This window comes from Cyanistes caeruleus, chromosome 26 (assembly GCF_971803275.1).
Source record: "Cyanistes caeruleus chromosome 26, bCyaCae1.hap1.1, whole genome shotgun sequence".
Classification (NCBI taxonomy): Eukaryota; Metazoa; Chordata; class Aves; order Passeriformes; family Paridae; genus Cyanistes; species Cyanistes caeruleus.
Window position 1 is genome coordinate 5,878,285 of NC_141726.1, and position 22,854 is coordinate 5,901,138.

General features: G+C 51.6%; 1 protein-coding gene across 7 annotated transcripts in view; it reads left to right on the forward strand.

The window, feature by feature from the left end:
* Window positions 1–73: 73 nt before the first annotated feature.
* Window positions 74–22,854, forward strand: part of WDTC1 (WD and tetratricopeptide repeats 1) — a 28,368-nt gene continuing 5,587 nt past the window's right edge. Inside the window, exons 1-13 of one of the 7 annotated variants that reach the window (XM_086863691.1) lie at window positions 74–101; window positions 1,924–3,203; window positions 9,676–9,817; window positions 12,125–12,208; window positions 13,218–13,264; window positions 14,426–14,537; window positions 14,937–15,124; window positions 15,767–15,949; window positions 16,245–16,339; window positions 17,420–17,535; window positions 18,593–18,668; window positions 19,252–19,348; window positions 20,629–20,802. In XM_086863691.1, the coding sequence (XP_086719817.1) occupies window positions 9,710–9,817; window positions 12,125–12,208; window positions 13,218–13,264; window positions 14,426–14,537; window positions 14,937–15,124; window positions 15,767–15,949; window positions 16,245–16,339; window positions 17,420–17,535; window positions 18,593–18,668; window positions 19,252–19,348; window positions 20,629–20,802 (1,280 nt within the window). In that variant the 5' untranslated portion in view covers window positions 74–101; window positions 1,924–3,203; window positions 9,676–9,709. Of the gene's footprint in view, window positions 102–1,923; window positions 3,204–3,801; window positions 4,776–9,675; window positions 9,818–12,124; window positions 12,209–13,217; window positions 13,265–14,425; window positions 14,538–14,936; window positions 15,125–15,766; window positions 15,950–16,244; window positions 16,340–17,419; window positions 17,536–18,592; window positions 18,669–19,251; window positions 19,349–20,628; window positions 20,803–22,854 lie in introns of those variants that run through there. The other 6 variants (XM_086863690.1, XM_023941110.2, XM_086863692.1 and 3 more) reach the window with 6 other exon arrangements.

A 22,854-nucleotide genomic window follows, 5' to 3' on the forward strand; every position in this document is an offset into this window, starting at 1 on the left:
GGACTGTGAGGGGATGGGGCTGTGAGGGGAGGGGATGGGGCCGTGAGGGGATGGGACTGTGAGGGGATGGGGCCGTGAGGGGAGCTCGAGGGATGCGGGAGGTACGGGCCGGAGAACGGGGGCGGGGGGTGAGGTGGGAGAGGACGGGAGGGGAAGGGAAGGGGCTGCGGGGTCTGTGTGAGGGCTGCGGGGGAAGGAAGGGGTGCAGGGGCAGGAAGGGGGTGCAGGGGCAGAGGGTGCTCGTGTGAGGCTGGCACGGGGGGAAACGCAGGAAGGAGAGAGGGGAGATGTGCGGGAATGAAAGGGCCCCAAAGCGAGGACAGGGGGTGCCGGAGGAAAGGAGGAGAACGGGCTCCGTGAGGGGCTGGCTGCTGCTGGAGGGGAGCAGAGGGGCGCCAGGGACACCAGCCACCCTGAGGGGACCCAGCCAGGGCACGGGGGACTGGCAGAGCGCCCTGGGCTCTTGGCAGCAGCTGAGCAGCCACCGCCTCCTCCGTGTTTGCTCCTTGCAGAGGCACAGCCCTGCTCTGGTGGCCCTCGCTGTGGGGTGGGAGAGCTCTGGGGTCGGGGGGAAGGAGGGTGGCTGCTGTTCGGGACCGTGCTGGAGCTGTAGCCCCATCGCTGTTTGCTGCTGTGGCCGTGCCCTTCTCCCCGGTGACCGCTTTCTCTGAGTCACCAGGAAATCTGATAAGGCTCCAATAAAACCACTGGAGTAGCGTGGGGGGGTTGCTTGGCACTGAGGGCTCAGCCACCCTGATTTCTTGGCTCCTCTCCAACACCCTGTCACATGTGTGTGACCAGAACAATCCAAACGAGGTTTGACCTGGTTTACTGCCTGAACTTTAGGAGCCAAGGGGCCTTTTGGTAAAGATTGCAGCCCCTAATTCTTGAGAGGACTGCATGTGGAAAAGGCATGGGCCCTTTCCATGACATGTGGCAGCTTTGGAGGTGACGTTTGCTGGTTTGCATCACTTACATTCCTGATTTAAGCCTCTCAAAGCGCTGGTGGTCAGAAGGCTGCAGGGAACATGGAGGGCAGGAGGGGAGCCCAGCAGCCCTGTGGCGGCTACGCAGTGGAAAATCACCCCCAAACGTGACCCATCAATTAAAGCAGATCATCAGCCTCAGCAGGAACCCGCTAGGTGTGTCAATTCCTCTCGGCTATGTGCTGGATAGGCAAATTAATCTGTTTTAGCAATTAAGCAAGAAGTCCTGAGCGTTTCTCATTCTGAAAGGGCTTAGTCATATCTGGGTGAGAAGCCTGAGCCGGTGCGATGCAGGTGGTGATGTTTGGGTTGAGGCAGGACTGTGCTCTGGCAGTGGGAGACTCCCTGAGACTAAAACACAGGGGCTGCTTTGCTTTCAGAAAAAGTTCCTAGGAGCTAGAAGAGGTACGATGTTCCTGTGAAGGAACTGGGTCAGGTTTTTCTCCCGCCTTGTGCCTGGATCAGGCAGAGCTGTGCTGGGGCAGGGCTGCTGGGTGTTTGCAGCATCCAGGGAAGGCCTGCTGGCTTTGGTAGCGCTTCCTTTGCTTGTCCTGGTTGGACCAGGGCCTGTCAGCCTCTTGAGCTCTGCAAACGATTTTGGTTTGTGCAGATTCTTGGCCAAGAGGAAATTGCTCTGGCCTGACCATTTTAACCTGCGAACGAATCCTAGTGCAGCTCCAGGTGTCTGCAGGACAAACCACTTGCAGAGTAAGATCTGTGTCTGTGAAATTGCATTTGCACCTTGGGATATCCCAACTGTGGCACAGGGTGTGAAACTGAACTTTATATGCATGTTTTGGGGGTTTTACACTGAATTTTCTTTTTTTTTCTGTGTAGTATAGCCTGAGGATAGAAAAGGAGACAGGTTTTTATTGGAAGTGTTAAAAATGTCTTTTGTAAGACTCAATTTTTTTTTTTCCTTTTACATTGTAAAAAGGGCAAGCTCTCAGGCAGATTTATTCCTTGCTCCCTGTACCTTTCCTGAAAGGTTCTGAAAGGCCACAGTCCTGTTCCACAAGGATACTCTCCAAGGTGTGGTTATCCTGCAGGAGCTGCATTGCTGCGGGAACGCCTTCTTCACATTCCCCAACTTTGAGACTGCATCAGGAAACTCCAGGTCTGACAGACAGAACCAACAAGTCCTCCTTGGCTCCAGCCCTGTCATTCCTGTCACCAGCTTGAGAAAAAAATCAAGCTCCTGTGGCCCAATTTTCTCTCCATTAGCGAGAAAAACTTCCATGTCAAGGGCATCTGAAGCCTGCCTCATTTTCTGCGTGGAGCTTTGGATCCCCATGGAGATGGCATCTGAGAAAAGAAGATAAAACCCTTTTGTGAGGATGGATCCCGGTTATTATTTGTTTAATTATAGAGTCTGGACTGGTGCGGAGGCAACAGTTAACAATTACCTTCTGTAAAGAACTTTGACAACAGCTGAATAGGTTAATGAGTTGCAAGGTGGAGGCAAATCATTGCAGCTGTCATTTATGAGGCTGGAGGTGCAAGGAAGAGTCCTCAGGCTTCCACCTGATGTCTCTGATTTAAGGGGCTTTTCCTCCTTCTTTTGGAATAATCAAGTAGCAATTTTCTTCTGCCATGCAGCTGGGATTATCTGGGAGCCAGGGAATTAAGTTCCAAAATAAAATTTAAAGTATTCATTACACTTTATGAGCAGACTTCGGGAATATTTAATTGTGGAAATAAATTATAGGGAGGTGAATTGGAAAGTTTTGATTTCTTTTACGCACATCCTCTTTCTGTGAGGGTTCATTAAGATAACTGGGACTGGAGGGGACGGCAGCCTTGCTTGTGCTCAGTGTCCCCAGGGCAGGTGGCCGCGGGGAGGACAAGGAGCAGGGAAGGATTTTGCAAACACTGCCACCCCCTGGCTCTTCCCTGACTCCTTCTGGCACTTTTATTTTCCAAACAAACCCGGGCTGGGTGCTGCTGGATGAGCAGGTTGTCACACACTCCGCGTCTGTGAGTTTTTGTGCAGTTTGGCTGGCTGTGGAGAGGTCAGGGAGCCACAGCCGGTCCTGGGGAGGCACCGGAGGATGGGAGCGCCCAGCTCCTCTGCCCCGAGCTGACAGCACTGGCTGTGGAAAAGCTTCGGGGCGAACTCATTGCAGCTTTCCTGGAGGAGCCAAGGAAGAGGAAAGGGATTGTTTAAAAGGGCCTGGAGTGACAGGACAAGGAGGAACAGCCTTAAGATGGTGAAGTGTAAGTTGAGATTAGATTTTGGGCAGGAATTGCTCTCTCTGAGGGTGGGGAGCCCCCAGCACAGGGTGCCCAAGAAGCTGTGGCTGCTCCCGGATCCCTGGCAGTGCCCGAGGCCAGGCTGGGCCAGGCAGTGTCCGGGGAGCAGCCTGGGACAGTGGGAGGTGTCCCTGCCATGGCAGGGGTGGGACAGGACCCTTCCAGGGACAGGGAAGCCCCAGACCCTGATATGCTCTGCCCTCAGCCCCCTCTTCTCCAGGCTGGACAAACTGAGCCATCTCAGTGTAGGCCTTAACGGCTTCCCCTCCAGATCCTTCGCCATCCTCTCCGCTGTGGGGCGGTCCGAGCTCAGGGGGCTTTAACCCCTACGTTTGGGGACAGGGAGCCGGCGGCCATCACTCCCCCTCCTTGACTACATCTCCCAGCAGCCCCTTCGTGCCGCCACGCTCCCGCCCCCCAACGCCGATTGGCGAATCTCTCAATCCGTTTCCGTCCTTTCCATTGGCTGCGGGAGCCGTCAGTTCCGGCGCGGCGGCAGGCAGGAAGGGGCGGAATTCACGAACGGGATTTACGCCTTTTGCGCGGGGCGGGGCGCGGCGGCGGGCGGGGGGGGCGGTTGCGCAGTTGGCGTGGCGCATGCGCAGCGCGCGGCGGCGGGGGGCGCAGCGCAGCCCCGGACAGCTGGCGGGGGTAAACAGGGCCGGGGGCGGGGGGCACGGCCGGGGCCCCGCCGCGGCCCCTGCGCTGCGTCCCGCTCTGCCCCGCATGGATGGAGCCTCGAAACCTCCGGTGCCCGCTGCGCTCGCGCCCGGGAGGCCTGACAGGTAACGGGCCGCCGCGGGCCGGACGGGCCCCGCGGCCCCTCCGCCCTGACAGACACCCCCATCCCCGCTCCCCTTCCCTGCCCGCCGCCCCTCGCTGCCCCCTTCCCTGCCAGCTGCGCCCCGTACCCGCTTCGCTCGCAGCTACATATGCCGGGCCCCTTCTCTGCCAGCCGGCCCCGGTGCCCCGTTCCCTGTCAGCGACATCCCCCCATCCCCTCCCCAGCCCTTTCCCTGCCAGCCGTGCTCACTGTCTTCCCAGCTCTGCCCCTGTTCCCTATTCCCTGTCAGCTGCCTGCCCTACTGGCCCCAAACCCCTTTCCCTGACAGCTACATCCCCGTGTACCCCCTTCCCTCCCAGCTATCCCCCCTCACCTCCCTTTCCTGACATTCTCCCATCCCTGTCATTTCCCTCAGTTCCATCAGAATAGGGGGACACCCCAGGCTCTGTCAGGTGTCCCCTTATTCCCCCAGGGTGTCACCCCCTTCTCTTTACCGGGAGTCTGATTCCTTGTAAAGACTCATCCTCTCTCCCCAGCCCCTCACCCCCATTTTCTCCAGGCCCTCTTCCCCCCATCATCTGCTGGTACCATCCCCTGCCAGGTACAGCTCCTGCTTTTTTGGTTCCCTTCCCACCCCCGGCACTGCCCTGTCCTCACATTCTTCTCCCCTTTCCTGGGTGTGACCCTGCCCTGCTCCCTCCTCTGCTCACTGTCCCCTTGCTAAAGCCTCCACAGAAACTTTCCTTGCCCTGGTGAGTGTCCTGCAGCCCCTTTCCTTGGAGAGGGGATCAGCCTCTCCTCCTCTGCCAGTTAAACTCCTTCCTGGAGCTGCTGGGCCGTGCGGGACCTGGCACTGGGGTGTTGCTTGTGCTGGGCTGAGGGGTTGGCTGGCATCTTCCCTTTTTCCCGTGGATATGTCAGCTGGGGATCAAGGGAGAGGCAGGACTGCAGTGGGAAGCAGCCTGTGGCCTGAGTGTGTCAGAGTTTCCCTGACAGACCCCTCGTGCTGGCTCTGTCCGGGCTTGGATCTCACCTCTCCTCCTGGCTCCCTGCTCCTGGGGAGCCACTGCTGCTCCTGACAGCTCCTTCAGCTGGAGCAAAACCTTCTTTTAACAAGGTGTTTGCTGCTAACCAGGTCATTCCCTCTTGGTTTTTCAGGTTTCCTAAAAGAAAAAAAAATAAAAAAAAAGTATTCCTATCTACACTCAAATGTTTTAATTTGATCTGTGACCTCTTAGAAAGTCAAGGTAAAGAGGGCAGGGAAATAAGTTGTGAGGATAAAGAAGCCTCTCGAGGCGGGTTCTAGGTGGTATTTGGATGGGTGAAATAATTTATAGATGCTGAAGGGAAGGGCCGAAGGAATCTTCCCTTGGGATGAGTGGTGTGTCCAGAGGCTCGTGGTGTGCAGCGTGTTGCTTTTTCCCAATGACCTTGAGTTCGGAGCCTGAGAAACTTGGGCACATCCAGGCAGTTAGGAATGGGATTGCTTGTTTAAAACTGCTGCTTTCAGGAGTCCTGCTGCTTTGTGGAGTTCCTTGGGGTGGATGGAGCTTTTCCAAAGGCTGTTGGTGCCAAGGCTGGGGCTCTGACCCCCTGTGCAGAGCCTGTCACTGTCATTGTGCTGCTGTGGGTGGGAGGTGCTCAGGTACTTCCCTGAGAGGGAAATAGAATCCAGCACAGGAGCAGTCTCCCAAATGCAAGCTGTGTTGGGAAGGATTGATGTTAAATTGATGGAACTATTTGTATTATCAGTGTTGAGGTTTTGTTTCCAGGCATGGAGTGAGTGTTTCTCCATGCCCTGGAGTACCCTTTGGAAGTGCACTTTCCCAGGAGCTTAAGGGGCTTTGAAATGACTGTCAGTGTAAAGAGAGCCTGCCAGAATTGGAGCCCACGGAAATCTGTGCCTTGTTAATTTTTGACTGTGGATTTAAAGGCCAGTTGTTGCGAAAGTTGTGTTTGTGCCCCTGGTGTTCTGTGTGGCAGGAGAGTCCAGCAGCAAAGTACAGGGAGCTGCAGGTGGGCTGATCCCCTGTGTGCCCCAGGGAGCAGTTTGAGAAGAGTTGGTCACTGGAGGGGGTGACAGCAGTTACTGGATCCCAGGTCCTGCTCTGGGGTGTTCCAGGAAGGTTTGGAGCAGTGAGGGATGAGGGAAAGTTGTCCTTGAAGGGTGATAGAGAAACGTGCTCCAGTGCCATCCAAGAAATAACCCCAAAGGGTCACGGAATCGTGGAATCGTTTGGTTGAAGGGGACCTTAAAGATGTTTTTATTGCAGTGTCAGGAACACCTTCCACAGCCCAGGTTGTTCCAAGCCCTGTCCAGCCTGGCCTGGAACATCTGCAGAGATCGGGAGGGATGGGGTGGTCTCGTACATGTGGCCAAAGAGAACTGCCTGTGGAGTCAGCACTGGTACCAACAGTGCAGATTTATCCTAAATTGTCCCTCACTCTGGGACTTAATCCCTCATTCCACCAGGAGCTGGTTGTGCTGGGTTGGTTGAAAGTCAGAAGCTGCAAGAATGGGTTAGAGCAGAATTGGCATGGTGGTTTTGCCTAAAGAGGAACATACTTTACCAATTTCCATGGTGGAAATTTCCAAGGAATTTCCAATTCCTTTGGTGGTGACTGACTCTTTGGAGGGACTTCATGTTTGGATGCCTTTCTGTCTAAAAATTTGGGAGGCACAGATTGTTTTTGTCTGATTTTTGTTATGTATGTTTTGCAGGAGATCTAAAATCTTGGGAGATTTTGTTTTATTCCAGGGTCAGTTTGAAATTTGAAGCTGGATCTACCTGCACAGTGGTGGGGTCAATAGTATTTTGTGTTAAGAACACTTAATATTTATTTTATTTTTTTTCTTTTTTTATTTATTAATATTTGAATGAGGTAACTGTCATATCCATGAGGATTGGGAGTTTGGGATTGTGATCAGTTGTGGCTGATGCTCAAAATGTGATCTGGAACGAGAATTGGGACTTCTTAATCCTTTGTCTGTGGTTCCATGGTAATTTAAAGGTTGCCAGAGGCTTTGTAGCTGTGGAATACCTGTTGAGCAACAAAAAATAGCAAAGTGAAGGGAGGAAAAGGCTCTTGGAGCCTTCTTGGCCAAGCAAAGGCACAAGATCTGGGAGGCCTTTGAGCATTTCACAGCATCCAGTTGCCAAGTCAAGCACTTTCCTGGAAGGAGAGACACCTTAGGCTCCTGCATTCCTGTTTGACTGGGTTTTATCCAAGCCTGTTACCCAAGATCTGATTTCATGGATGATTTTCCTCACCTGAATCTTTTAAAAAGTAAAGTTCAGATGTGTTGATCTCCTGAGAGCTGTGCTACAGTGTTCTGTTGGGGTCACCTCTGAGTTACCACAGCTGGCAGTGACATGTCCAGAGAGTTGGGAAGCTCTACAACACATCAGTAATGTGTAGTAATGTGTCAAAAACACTCCCAGAAACAGCCAGCTGCTGTGTATTGCTGCTCTCACCCAGCCAGGGTGGGTACCAGAGGTCCACAAGGCAGAAAATGCTGGCACAGAGGAGTCTTTGTTAAAAAGCAGGGAATTTGGGTCTGTTAAGGAGTGGTGGTTTTGGGGGGTTTGGATATTCCTTGCCTCTGGATGTCCTGTTTATATAGAGGGGTTGTAGGGTATTAATGGTTTTGCAGTGACTTATTTAGCTCTAAACTGGCCTCTTGGTGAGGGTTATTTATGGCTGTATATGGGAGATCTGGATCTTTCCATGCACAAGCATTTTTCCATGTGTGTCCTTGAGGTTGTTTCGTGCTGTTGGAAGAGAAAGCAGCTGATGAGAAGTTAGAAATAATAAGCCTTTCATTAGAAGTTACGCATAAGCAGAGGTAGGAGATGTGACAAAAGGACTCTTCCAAGAGCAGTGGGGTGTTTGTCAGTCAGGAGGTGACAGCCTGCCTGGCACTGGCATGGAAGGGTCCTAGGAGCCAAATTGAGCTCCTCAAAGAGGAAGACAAGAGATCTGCCTGGCAGGGAAGAAGAGGAGGAAGCTGGATGTTGCTTGGAGAGGGGAGGCTGTGGACAGAGCCTGGGAATGTTGTAGGGAAGCACTAAGAAGAGCAGAAGGCTGCAGACAAGACTGAGGCACTGAGATGTGCTGAGATATTGTCCCTGTGTCTTTTGAGGATGGACTTGGGAGCAGCCTGAGTCCGTTCCCTCTCCTCCTGTTCCTGGGAGCAGAGCCCGACCCCCCTGGCTGTCCCCTCCTGCCAGGGACTTGTGCAGAGCCAGAAATTCCCCCTGAGCCTCCTTTGCTCCAGGCTGAGCCCCTTCCCAGCTCCCTCAGCCTCTCCTGGGGCTCCAGCCCCTTCCCAGCTCCCTTCCCTGGACATGCTCCTGCTCCTCAGTCTCTCCTGAAGTTTGGGAAGCAGCTCAGAAACTTCTCAGGAGCTGCAGAGTCAGCAGATCCACCTGCCCTTGTGCCCAGATGCTGCTTCCTCCCCTCCCTGTCCTTGGGAGCCATTCCTCAGGGAAGTTGTTGTGGCTGCCCCGTCCCTGGAAGCACCCAGGGCTGGGTTGGACGGGGCTTGGAGCACCCTGGGAGGGTGGAAGGTGTCCCTGCCCATGGCAGGTGGGACAGGAGAGCCAGTGGAAGCCCTCCTGTGGCAGCAGAGAATCAGATGAGGTTTGCCAGGACTCCTGTTTGTTGCAGTGTTTCTCTGAAATGCTCTTGTTTCAATGAATCAGCATTTCCTCATTTAGAAGAGGAAAATTTTGGCTTGTTCTGCTTGGAAATGTTTTTAAATAGGATTTTTAACTAGAGGGTTACATAGGACAAAATGGGTGTTGGAAATTTAATTTTTATTCTTTTTGTTATTTTAAAGAGAACTGTAGAAGTGTCTAACTGGTCCAGGCTGTGGGATGGAAACTGGAGGAATTGCAGCACTTCTCAGGGACTGACTGATCCTTTGCTAGGCAGCCTGTCCAGCTCAGGGGTGTGACCATCACTCTGCAATTTTTTAGCAGGAGTAGCCAATTCCATGGGGTTTCAATTATTTAGGTTAGTACATTAAACTCCATTAAGAGTATGCAAAACTCATAATTTCTCCTGGAAATTCAATTTTAACTGGTCACCCCTTTCCTCTCGCTGAGGTAATTAGGTGTTCAGTTGTCACCTCATGGTTGTCTCTTGTGACTTCCAAGGAGTGTTTATGCCCTTTTGGATATTTTAGGGATGTTTTGCTGGTCATGGAATGTAGTAAATGAGAGAGAGGAGGTGGCCAAAAGCATCAGTGCTGTGTTTATTCACAGTGTAGCCTCTGTTGGTTGTAGAGTTTGGGAAACACGGCACTTGACAGGAGTGGTCATGGAGTGGTGGGAGGGAAGCCTGGGACAGGACTCTGCTCCCAGCTCACAGGGTCTTTGCTGGGATAGAAACATGGATTTTCCAGGCTGATAAAAGTCCTGGAATTCTGCTCATCATGAAGTTCTCCATGGGACGTTCACTCTGGGAACGGCCTTGAGTCAGACGTTCATTCTTCCATTGTTCCTTCCTTGAGTTTCTTCAGGAGCCTTTATTCCAAACTTTTCAGTTCTTAGCCACCACAGTTTCTGGGAGACAGAGCTTGACCCTGTGTGAGAGTGGCCTGACATGTGGTGTCCCTGCCCTGTCCCCTCCTGTGCTGTCCTGCAGGTAACTGAACCCCTCAGGGCTGGTCCTGGCTGGAATGCTTGGATGCACAGCAGCTCTTCCCACAGCTTCTCTTCGTCTGCCCCACTGCAAGAAGATGGCAAAAGCCAACATCACCAGAGACATCATCCACAGGCAGATCAAGGTAGGTGTGAGCCCCGTGTTCACTGGTGCTGGGTGGAGAGAGGGGAGGCAGTGCTGGAGTGGGAAAAACTCCTGGTGTTGCCTTTACTTGGGAATGAGATCTCTGTTAGTTACATATTGATAAGCCCTGTAAGGAGCTTAAGAGAACAAACACACAGGACCTGTCACTGTCCCTAATGGAGAGCTGGGATGAAGTCTGGCATGACAGGAGCACAGTTCCTCTCCCTGGGCTGGTTTGCCATCAGCAGCTCTGTTCCAAGTTGAAGAGAGAAATAGAGCTGCTTGTGTTTGGGCACCACAAAGGCCCTTAGCCAGCTTCCCTCTCTGCTTTCTGTGTTCTCCCCGTGTGATCTTGCCATCAGAGGTATTTCTGACTGTAGTAAAGCTAATGATCTCTGTCACAGCCTCTCTGTCTCCTTTTCTTTAGAGAGTGCTCTGTTGCTTCCTTTGTGTAGGGAAAAAAAAACTTGTGCAGTGGTGGGATCAGTCATCTGATGGCTGCATTTGTGGAATATCAACGTGAAAGGACTGGCTGCAGCAGACACAATAGGCAATTATTGCTGGGACTCAGAAGCCTGAAATCATTTGCAGCTTTGCTGATAATCAGCATTCAGGAAAGGGATCTGTGAGTAGCCAGAATAAGGAACTGGGAGCTGGAGTGCTCACTTTGCAGTTCGGTACCAAACTCTGTTATAAGCTTGTAATTTAATCCATGTGCAAAGATCTGTTTTGCTGCCCTAACAAGGAAGGGCTGGTTCTGTGGTTTGAGCCTTAGCCTGGGACTGTCTCAGGCTGTCTGCTCTGTCAGACTTTGATGTGTGACCTTGGGAAGATTGCTAAGTCAGGCAGTTCCTTGTAGGAAAAGCAATATCCTACCCCACAGCCCTCACAAAGCCACTGAGGCTGCAATAGCACAGAATTATACCTGCGGCACCTTGCATGGGCCTTGCAGTGCTTTAGGAATGCTCTCCACAAAAATACATCAAGGGGTTTGAAGTTTGTCTTGGAAGCTCCTACAAAAAGCCTGGTTTGCTTTGCCTTCAATCCTTTTATGTCTGTCTCCATTTTGTCTTCAAATAGCTTTTGGTGTGTGTTCATTACCGAGCATTGCGCTGGGAAGGGAATTCAGCACTCCAGTGTCTGCTCTAGGACTGCTGGTGGTGCTCCAAGCACCACCAGGGTGATTTTGACATTGGTGTTCCCATCTCGCAATGCTTATGACCAAGTTGATGAGTGTGGCATGGAATGGGACCACAGCTGGCTCAAGTCCTAGGGAAGAATCTCCATAGACATTTAGATGTTCCATCCAAAATCTGACTTGCATTCTTTCTCCTTCATTCCTGCCTCTGCAGTTGGCCTTCTTTCATCAGAGCCATCTGCTGGTGCATCTGTGAGCCCTGTGAGATCACAGGGGAAACAAGTGTCCTGCTTTCCTTCACCTTCATTTGTACTGCCGCAGCTCTGTGGCAGCTGTTCCCATCCCTCTGGAACAGCGTGTGCCGTGGCACTGCAGCTCTGCTCCCTGCCTGAGGAATCACCCATCCCTGAAGGCAGCTCTGCTCCCCAGCTCTGCTCCCCGTGCTGCTGGTGCCTTGGGACGGGCTCTGCAGAGTTCTCCTGAGCAGCTCTGGTCCAGTGCTGCTGTGCTCAGGATTGAGTCCTGCTGAAATCCTTGCCAAGGGGTGGTAACAGGCATTCCCAAGTTCTTCCACAGCTTCTGTTTGAGGCCCAGGGTAGGGTCAGCTCACTCTGCCTCAGTCTGGGCCTCTCAGAGCTGGTTTTGGCTCCCCAGCTGGAGCCTGGCACTGAGGTACATGGCCTTTGAAACCAGTTCAGGGGCAAAGATTAAGATCTGCCCACCTGGAGATGTTCAGAGGATGGGGAGGCTGGAGAGGGACTTGTCACAAGGATGTGTTGTGGTAGGAGAGTGGGGAATGGCATTGAGCTGAAGGAGGACAGGGTTAGATGGGGTATTGGGAAGAAATTCTTCCCTGTGAGGGTGGGCAGGCCCTGGCACAGGGTGCCCAGAGCAGCTGTGGCTGCCTCTGGATCCCTGGCAGTGTCCCAGGCCAGGTTGGATGGGGCTTAGAGCAGCCTGGGACAGTGAAAGGTGTCCCTGCCATGGCAGGGGTGGCACTGGAAGGGTCCCTTCCCACCAAAACCCTTCTGGGATTCTGTGACTCCTACAGTGCAGGCTGTGGACACCCCAGTACCTGGTGTGATTTTTAAACTTCACGAATCTTCCCTGCAAGGGAGGAAGGAGTGTTGTGCTTGCCATGCTCAGTGTGGTGCTTGTTTGCTCCTGCAGGAGAGGGGAGCGCTGGGCTTCGAGCGCCACTACCACGTCACCGACCCCTTCATCCGCCGCCTGGGGCTGGAGGCTGAGCTGCAGGTGAGTGTCCAGACAGCAGACCAGTTCCCTGGTGTGCACCTTACTGCAGGACTGTCTGAACTTCTCTGCTTTATGAGGTAAATACTGATTTCTTGGACCCCCAAAGTGCATTAGAGCCAGGAGTAGCTCAGTGAGAGCCTGCGTGGGCTTTCTGCGCTACCTGGGGCACCTACAGGAGAGCCCTCAGCAGGGTGGGCACCACCTCCTCTCAGCACTGGTACCTGAAGAAGACAATTGAGAGCTGTCCAACATACTCAGCTCTACTGGGATCCCTAAGGACAGGTTGTAGTACAGTCTGACGTACCGTAGAAAAGATTATACAGAATATTCTGAGTTGGAAGGGAACCCACAGGGATCATTGAAGTCTCAAGTGAACATCCCCATCTGAGGGTCAAACCCACAACCTTGGCATTATCAACACCCTGCTCTACCCCACTGAGCCAGCCTCTAACACAGATTATCTTGGTTTGGGAGAGAAAAGGATTCTTCTGTCCCCCTTTTCAATCACATCAATTGCTGCTCAGCACTCCCCCACTTTGTGGTGCAGTCGTTGGTTAATGTGGATGAAGATGGATGATGTAGTCACCCAGCAGCAAGGTGCTTCTAACAGAGCTATCAAAAGTGCATTTTCCCTGTGTTCCCAGAGTGCCTGTACATGTAATTTGTCAGCCTAGCCAAGGGCTTTGGAAGCAAAGTCACCTTTCCACGTGTACAGCAGGATTTCAGCTGTAGCCTCTGAGACTAAACTGCCATTTTATTCAACACTACCTTTTTTCATTTGTTTCATTTTGCCTTTTCTACCCCAACTGCTCTAGCATGTCTGTTTTTTCTGGAGGTGCTTATCTGCCAAGTGTGTGGAGCTCTTTGCAGGGTTGGAATAAAAAAACCCTGCTTTTAGTGGACAAAGTTATTGTTTGTGAGGAGCTCGCTGTGTCCTTGTCTTAGGACAGCTGTGTTTGATACATCTGAGGTTTGAGTAATACCATCTTCCCTTGCCTCCCTCCCTCAGGGTCACTCTGGGTGTGTCAACTGTCTGGAATGGAATGAAAAAGGAGAGTAAGTATGTGGCTTCATTTGGGGAATCAGCAAAGCCATAACCCCAGGTTTTCCCAGGAGGAGGATGTAGGTCATGTTATCATAAGCAGCTGCTTCCCATTTCTAGTAAAGTGGAGCTGAAGCTCAAATTTTGAGCTGTAGTAGAGCTCACGCTTCAAAAGAAGCTTTATTTTGTTAAATATATCTGGATATTATTAGAAATGCCCCTTTAGTGAGTTCAGAAGGGAAATGGTCAGACTAAGAAGTGGAGATTGAAGGCTGCTTCTCTTCTCTTAAGTGGTATTATGGATTATAATGGATCTTTAGGATTTGCCCAGCTGGTGGTGACATTTCCCCACCCCCTTCACCATGCTGTTTAAAGCTGCTGCTGGGGGACAAATATCCAATGGAAGGAGGCAGAGAACTCACCCCTCTGCAATTTTAGAGGGAAACTAAAGAGCAACTTCCAGTTACCAAGTGGAATGAAGAGTTTCTGTGTGAGAAATGAGTGGATTGGAGGAGGAGTGGGTATTTCTACACATGCCTCTTATAACATCCAAAGTGTGCCCTCTGATACTCTTCAGAATTATTTACCAGTGAAAATTCCATGTGCTTGAAAGAGAATGGCTACAAGGAAATCCGAGTTTAAAAGAGCTGAGAGTTGCAGATGTAAGATTTCTTTGGTTCAGATGCAGATAGATGGACAAGGCCAAGAGCACCTTGAAATGACTTTAAAAGCAGTTTGTGGTTCACCCCATGAGCCCTGGGACTGCCTGGGCACTTCTGGAGCCTGGGAATGGGTGCCTTGGCTGGGCTTCAGAGATGATGTAGAGCAGTTAACACAGCCAGGATAACAAGGAAGGTGCAGGCCCTGTGTTTTGTTGCTGACCAAACACTCCAGTTTTCCCATTGCAGTCTGTGTGAGGTGCTGCAGCCAGCTCTGTTTTCTGTGGAATTGCTTGGAATTTCTGTGGAATTGTTTGTCTGACTTAGCTCCTGGGCCTAGCTGAAGGGATGGGTGTGTGGTGAGCAGCAGGAACAGGCAGCTGAGGGAAGAGAGGAAATGGGCTGGTTAGGGCTGAATTAACTTCATGGATATCCGTGGTCAAACAGCTCCACGGACCCAGGCACGGTGTGGAACAGCAGAATTCATGGTGAATATTTGTCTCCTGCTCCTTTTAGCTTGTTGGCCTCTGGCTCTGATGACCAGCATACCATTGTGTGGGATCCTCTGCACCACAAGAAACTCCTCTCTATGCACACAGGACACACTGCAAACATCTTTTCTGTCAAGGTATGTGCTCAGAAGGAATGAGCAGCTAACAGAAACAGCGACCTGAGCAGTAAAAGGATAAAGCCTTGCTGGGAAACATTTTTCTGCAAGCAGCTTCCCCCCAGAAAAAGTTTAATATTTATAATTATGGGGAAAAAGATTAAATCTAATATTGCACTTAGTTTATGCAGATCCCAGGCTTATGCTCTTTGTGAATTGGGAGGAAATGGTTGTAGCAAATTGGGATGTGTGATGGAGATACTCCTGTGCTGTGGCTGGTAGCTCTTGAGTGTGCATGCTGACCTGTATAAAGGGATCAGCTCACGTTCCTGAAGCAGAATTCCTGCTTGGTGCCTGCCAGGGTGTCCCTGTGAGCAGCCTCAGTGCTTCTCCAGGTGAGTTCCAATCCCTCTCCCGCAGTTCTTGCCGCACTCGGGGGATCGGATCCTCATCACTGGAGCTGCAGATTCCAAGGTGCACGTCCATGACTTGACTGTCAAGGAGACGGTGCACATGTTTGGAGATCACACCAACAGGGTGAAGCGGATTGCCACGGCTCCCATGTGGCCAAACACCTTCTGGAGTGCAGCAGAAGATGGCTTAATCAGGTACAGAATTCCAGTTGGTTTGGGTTTGGGAGCCATCACGATGTGTGCTGTGCACAGACCTGGAGACAGGCTGTCTCTGCACTCAGCAGCTTCAGTTCCTCTCTCCCTTTCCTCAAACTGGAAAGATTTATCTTGTAGAGTCATAAATACTCTCCTCAGCTCCTCCATTTTCCTCACTGCTGGAAAGGGAGGAAAGGAATAGGTCATGACTTGGGAGTTTAGTTTGAAACTTGAATAAATCTGTGCACATTATAGATCTGCTTTTAATGACTATCCTGGTACTGAGGCCTGGTGTGTGTTGAGCTGAGGTGCTCCCAGTGACCTGTGGCACAAATGGCTGTTGTCCTTGTCCTTGGTGTCAGGGGAGGGTTAGGCTGGATGTTGGGAAAAGGTTCTTCCCCCAGACGGTGCTGGGGCCCTGCCCAGGCTCCCCAGGGAATGTCACAGCCCCAGGGCTGCCAGAGCTCCAAGAACATTTGGACAACGCTCTCAGGGGTGGGGTGGGATTGTTGGGGGGTGTGTGCAGGACCAGGAGCTGGGCTGGTGATCCTTGTGGGTCCCTCCCAGCTCAGGACATTGCGTGAGTCTGTTCCTGCTGCTCCTGTTAGCCATGGTGTGTGTGCCTCACCCATCCCTCTGCAGGCAGTACGACCTGCGGGAGAACAGCAAACGCTCCGAGGTGCTGATAGACCTGACAGAGTACTGTGGGCAGCTGGTGGAGGCCAAGTGCCTGACAGTGAACCCCCAGGACAACAATTACCTGGCCGTGGGGGCCAGCGGGCCCTTTGTGCGGCTCTACGACATCCGCATGATCCACAACCACAGGTAACAGCACCCGGCTGTGGGGGCAGATTCCTGCTGCAGGGATCTGGTCTGGGCTCTGGTGGGAGGGGGGACTTGCAGGGATCCAACACTCACCTGTTCCTGGGAAGTTTTGCTCTGCTTTTTCTATCACCCAAAGTCTTTTTGATGAGTACACCGGGGTGGTGTGAGGCTGGTGACCCCATAGCTGTGTGGGCAGCAGGCCTCGTCCTTGTGGATGGGCAGGAAAAGCCAGTCTAGATGGCTTCCAGCAGCAGAATGCTGTGGTTGTCATGAGGCTGTTCCTCTCTCTGGGTAGGAAAAGTATGAAGCAGAGTCCTTCAGCTGGAGTGCACACGTTCTGTGACCGGCAGAAGCCCCTCCCGGACGGGGCAGCGCAGTACTACGTGGCAGGTATGGGCACTGGGGACACTGGGGGCACTTCACTGCCTGAAGAAACAGTTCCACCCATCACACACAAACCCCCTGCTCCGAGGATCTCTTCCATGGGGTGTTGTGTGGATTGCAGGTTATTTCCCCAGGGTGGTGAGCTGGCCGTGTGTTCTTGTCACTCCTGGAAAGTGAAGGGTGGGATATAACCTGGGCTCTGTAGCCTTTCCTGGAACTGGTCCCAGCAAAACTGCTGTTCAGAGTCCTTTTGGCACAGAAGTGACTTGTCCTCATCCTGCAGATGAGGAATCAGTGACGCAGTATCTGAGCAATCTAGATGACATTTTTCTCCAGAGCTCATTATTTACTATCTTTTACCCCAAAATGTTTGGTTTTTTTGTGGGTTTTTTTAAAATATCTCAGACCAGCATGTTCAGCAGACCAGTTCTGACAGTCCTGCTCCTGATGAGTCCCACTAGAGGATTCCTCAGGTCCCCTGAATTGGTCATGCAACACATCTGCTGTCTGAAGAGCAGAACTTCTGTGTGAGCTGAATATTTAGGAGCTTGGGTTTTCTTGCACTGAGGGGTTTATTAAGGAAACCTAATTAGGGGATTGAGGATGGAGGTATTTGCAGATGGCTACAAATCACAAAAGCCAAATCCTAGTGAATCCCTAAAACTGAGATTCTGGCTTCTGCAGGCTCATTGGTAACAAGGCAGTTATAATTCTCCTCTTCATGTGAAGGTGGCTGTGCAGAATTGGAGTCGTGGAACCACAGAATGGTTGGGTTGGAAGGGACCTTAAAACACACCTTGTTCCATGCCATGGCCAGGGACACCTTCCACTGGAGCAGGCTGCTCCAGGCCCCTTCCAGCAGGCCTTGGACACTGCCAGAGATGGGGCAGCAATACCCAGAACGTGTGAACAGGCACCTGTGCATGTCCTGGTTCCTCCTGGAAGGATCCAGTAAACAGCAGGAAACGGAAACCTTGTTGGTGCTTGTGCTCCATGGCTTTGCTCTTGTGAAAGGGGGCAGCTGGGGTAGGACAGAGACAACTGTTAAGAGTTAAACCAATAATTGTGGACCTGTCCTCTCCACAGGGCACCTCCCGGTGAAGCTTCCAGACTACAACAACCGGCTGAGGGTCCTGGTGGCCACGTACGTCACCTTCAGCCCCGACGGCACCGAGCTCCTGGTCAACATGGGAGGGGAGCAGGTAAGGAGGCAGAAAAGCTTCACTTTGGGTGACTGGACATTGTTGTGTGCTACTGGAAATAGGTACAGCAGCTTCTCTGTGGGTAATGTGATTGATTTTAAACTGCTTTCTGATTGATTCAGGCTAAATATTTGGGATTAGGGATATAGTTGTTACATTGTCACTGATCAAAGTGAAACCACGTTCTGTTGTGGTTTTCCAATTCACGTTTCACTCTCTGGAAGAGGAGAAAGAAAATAAACAAAACCAGTTCTGGAACTGACCTTTGTTGACCTGGAAAGGATTTCATAACTCATTCTTGAAACATCAAACTGCTTCTGTAATAGAATGTAGTGAATAAGGAACTGGGAGAAGCAAAGGCCTTCACCTGGAATATTGATTGCTTTAATTTTAAGCTCTGGGTGATATTCATGGATCTTTTGTAAAGCCTATCAATGGAATGAGAAAATCCTCCTGCCAGCATTAATCAGTGTGGATTAAACAGGACCTTTGCTTGTGGGCAGGTGGCACTGTGCTTGTCCTCTACAGCTCTTTCTGACATGTGCACTCACTCCCTGGAGGAGAAGGGACCCGTGGCCTGTCCTGTCCCAGTACAGCTGTAAACTGGGATTTCACAGAGCTGGGAGTTCCAGTTCCCCTGGGAAATAGTGGTTTCATCTCAGAGAGACTTTTCCTCAGTGTCCCACCTCTTTTCTGTCAATAGGTGCTTGGTTTCTTCATTGTCATTGTGTTAATTGAAGTATCTTAGTTGTTTTATTGAAATATGAAGCTTTCTGGGCAGGTTGGCCAATGGTCAGGTCAGCTTTTAAGTTCTGCAGGTATGCAGTAAGCCCAGGTTCCTGTTTCTCAGTGTTATTCCCTCTGAACTGGGCTGGACTGGGACACTCCCCAGTTCCTGCTGCCATCCCTTGTGTGTCTGTAAAAAAGATAACCAGTGAGAAAATTGGAAATAGGAAACACAAACATTGAACTGTGTACCTACTGAGCCCTCTTTTATTTCTGACTTGAGCATCTCTGTTTTGCAGACTTGTCTCATGCTCTTTTTTCCTTTCCTCAGGTCTATTTGTTTGATCTGACATACAAACAGCGACCATACACTTTCCTCCTCCCAAAGAAGTGCCACACTTCAGGGGGTAAGTGTGATGCTGTGACAAAGGGAGCGAGCAGCAGAGTGCAGTTCTGTACTGCACAGCTCATTTTCAGGGTGCAGCAGGAGAATGAAGCAGGGTGTGGGTTGTAGCAGTTGCTGGGCTGTGTCTGCAGTGTGGTTCATGCCCTGAGTTCCAGAATCCCTCTGCAGTGGGATGAGGGCAGAGTGACTTGTGGAGAGAGGGCTGTGTGTGTGAGTTGAGAGTGCCTAAAGCTGTGCTCAGGGACTGAGCAGGGCTTGAGGTCCTGTTGTCCTCCCAGACCATTCCAGGATTCCATGACAGCCCAACCATGGCCTGACATCAGCCAAAGGTAATTCCCTTCAAGCTGCCCTCGCTCTGTGTGAGCACTTAGACCTGTGTGTGTGGTTTTCTGATCTAGAATTGCATTGCAAAGGACACTGCAGAGATTGGTAAATATAAGAGGACAAATCAAGTCCGGGTGGCTGGAGCAGGTAGAGTCATGGAAGTTTTGTTCGTGTTGGGTTGGCCCTGCTGTAAAATAAACCCTGAGTCTGTGTAATCTCCACTGATACTTAGCATGGTTGTGTCTTTTTCTAACCTTCAGAAGTGCAGAATGGGAAAACCTCTACCAATGGAGTGTCCAACGGGATCCACCTCCACAGCAACGGCTTCCGCTTGGCCGAGGGAAGGGCACACGTGAGGTGAGGGCACAGCTGCCCCTCCAGGGGTTCTGTGGCTTTGTCCTTGTCCTCTGCCTCTCGACAGGCAAATCCCTTGCCCTGCTCCTGGATTGCCTGGTGGCCTCTGTCCCTGGGGCTGTGTTGGCCGCTGGTGCCTGGGCTGTGAACAGAAGTCAGACCAGGCAAGAGCATCCTGGGAGAAATTGTCTGTGAGGGTTTTTCCTCTTGTGATGAATTAAGGTGGACAAAACTAAGAAACGGTTTTTCAGGCCTGGAAGCAAAGTGTCCTGAGTGGTGGTTGCTTCCTGGCCTGCAGGAGCTGTGTGTTAATAGTGGCAGAGGCTGGCTCCTGAAGGAACCTTGCTTCCTTTTGCCATTTTTTGGGCACTTGCCTGCTGCAAACTGAACTGAAGCTGCCAGAATTGTACTGGGACAACACTGGAACACTCCTGCCATTGCTGGCATGGGAGCTAGGACTGGATGGAGCCTCTTCCATTGCTGATTTCTTTCTTTAAGACCAAGATGCAGCTGGGGCGAAGGAGCAGCAGCACATCTTGGTGGCTGTTTTTCTTCCAGCTGATGAGACTTGGTGCAAAGTCAAGACACTTATTTAACACCATATATGGGTAGTCTGGGTTCCTCCAAAGTCTCCTTGTGGGCTGTTCCAGCTCCTCTCCTCTAGATGGCCCCTCCACCGCGGCAGCAGGAACGGGGCTGGAATTTTGGGTTGTGGAGCACGGGCCTGGTGAGCTCAGATGCTTCTGCATGTGCATTGTTGTGCATTGCTAAAAGAGGAGTGGAAACGGTGCTTATGCAGTCGAAACAAAGACGTATTGGTGAAGTCTGATGCTTAAAATACCCACTGCTCAATTTGGAGTGCGTCTCTGTAGATGAAGAAAAATGGGGACAGTCAAGTGATGGTCACACTGATGGAGAGAGACTGCCAGAGGGTGCTGAGGCCCTGGCACAGGGTGCCCAGAGAAGCTGTGGCTGCTCTGGAAGGGTCCACGGGTCTTGGAGCAACCTGGGCTAGTGCAAGGTGTCCCTGCCCATGGCAGGGGGAGGAATGAGATGGGCTTTAAAGTCTCTTCCAACCCAGGCTATTCTGAGATTCTGTCGTCAAAACCAAACTTTCCTCTTGAACTCTGGTTCTTCAGGTCCAGAGTCCCTTCTGCCTTTTCCTGAACCTTTTTTTAGGAAGTCTAGCAATCTTCAGCTAAGCTGGAGCTGAGCACTGTAGGCTCTGACCTGGAGCGAAGGATGTACAACTTAACCTGTGCTGCTCCCTTCTTCCCCTGCAGCCCCCAGGTGGAGTTGCCCCCGTACCTGGAGAGGATCAAGCAACAAGCCAATGAGGCCTTTGCCTGCCAGCTGTGGACCCAGGCCATCCAGCTGTACAGCAAAGCTGTGCAGAAGGCCCCCAACAATGCCATGCTCTATGGGAACAGAGCTGCTGCCTACATGAAGCGCAAGTGGTAAGGGGCAGTGCCACTGCAGGTGGCTCCCAGGGGCCACCTTGGTGAAGGGCCTGGCGTCCCTCTGCCAGGTGGGGTTGGGGTTATCAGATTGAAACATAATTGGGTACCTCTGGCACAAAGGTGCCAGCAGTTGGTGCTGGACAAGTTCTGGGGAGGCACAGCAGGTAAGCAGCCTGTTGTTTCACCTGCTGTTGTGCTGTGTGAAATCCTGATCCTTTCCTGTTCAAAAAGAAACCCAAGATCCACCTCTGATTCACAGTATTCTGGGTGTCTCCAAGGGTGTCTGTGTTTATTTGGGTGGTTCTGATTTGCATTAAAGAAGGGCTCTTAGACCTGCTGTCAACACATGACGTAATGGTGACTGTGCTTTATAACATCTCATGACAGAAGGTTGTTTCAGGGCTGGCTTTGGCTGCTGCTGTTTTCAAGTACCTCACACTGCAGACACTCAGACCTGGTGGTTCCTGTGCTACCCCAGTTAACCCACGCTCCTTTGACTGGAAACAAACCTCAGGGAGGGATCTGGGGAGGTGGCAGATCCCCACAGTCTGGAGGAGATTCTGCCCTGCTGGTTGCAAAACACCCTGTCAGCCTCTGCAGTAGGTGATGTCTGCTCTGACCACTGGCCAGAGCTGCATCCGCAAGATACAGCCGAGTTATTTTAGTGCCTGTCCCCTTGAGCAGAGTAAGACTGAGTACCATGACTCGCCATTAACATATTTAAAATAGCTGTGGTCCTTCATCTCCATTTGCTTTGTGAGGATATCCTTCTCTTCTCCCTGCTGAAATCCCCAGTATGAATTCTCCTCTCTTCTTGCCAAGATAAAGAGCAGCCAGCAGTTGTTGTGACTGTTGGTAACTGGCCTACTGGCTGTTTTGCAATAGCAGAGATTTGGGAGCTGCCTCAAAAAGACCTCAGTGTTCCAAAGGAGGAGAACAATAGGTTGGGATTAAGGGATGGAACACAGAAGCTGAGTGCTGATCTCATGAATGACATTTTTCTTATAGGAATCGTTTTTCCCGAAGGGTGTTGGCACATCTGAACCTTTCAGTGTGTCAGCTACTGCTTTGCCACAGTTTTGGGTAGCAGGAAGATGTGAAAAACATACACAGAGTGGATTTCTGTGGCATGCAGGGGGTAGGATTTAAATAGCACTGAGGTGATACCTTCCAGGTGCAGAGAAGGGGCACTTTTCTGCTAGGAACAGTTTGTGGAGTGTGGAGAAGGTGGCTGGGATGTCACTGAGCAGGAGGAGAGGCAGACAGTGACCCGGGCTGAACCACCACGTGTCTCTGAGGTGTTCTTGATGTCTGGAGCAGGAACAGGTACAGGCCACCCTCAGAACCCTGCAGGTCCTGCTTTGGCCTCATTCTCTGAATAACAGAGAGAGCAAGAATAAAAGAAGGTCTGTAATTTCCTAACCTCCCCTTGTTCATCTCCCTTAAGTTGCTGCTCATATTTTCCAGCACTTCCAATGCTGTCCCTTGAAATTTTGCTCCTAAAAGCCAACTGCATCCCCCTCTGGATTGCTTTCAGCAGTCCACGTTGGCAGTGCTGAGCTGATTTCTAGTTTTGCACGAGCTGAGTCAATCCTGTAACAAAGGGAGAAGTCAGAGCCTGCTTTACATCCCACCAGGTCCATTTTCACACCAGCCTGTTGGGCTGCCAGCGCTGGTAGTTGAGCTTGAAGGATGTTTGAGGGTGGCAAAGCAGTTTAAAAGCCCAGTCAGGTGTGCAGGTGTGAGACACCTCTCTGCCATCCTAAGGTGACTTGCATTCCCTCCTTCCCTGGCTAGAGGTGTCCTGAATTAACCCTGGCAGTGCTGCAGCCCTGGAGAGCCGTGTCCTGCTGCAGATCTCGTGGGCAGGGCTGTGCTGGGCAGTGGCCCTGGTGGGCACCTGGGCCAGGAGGGAGCTGCAGGGTGAAGGGTTTGCCAAACATGCTCCTGCAAGATTTGGAGCTCTCCTTAGTAAGTCCAGACATTGGAACACCTCTTCCCTGTTCCACCTGCAGGTGAGGAGGAGCTTCTGAGGGTGACAGAGCACTG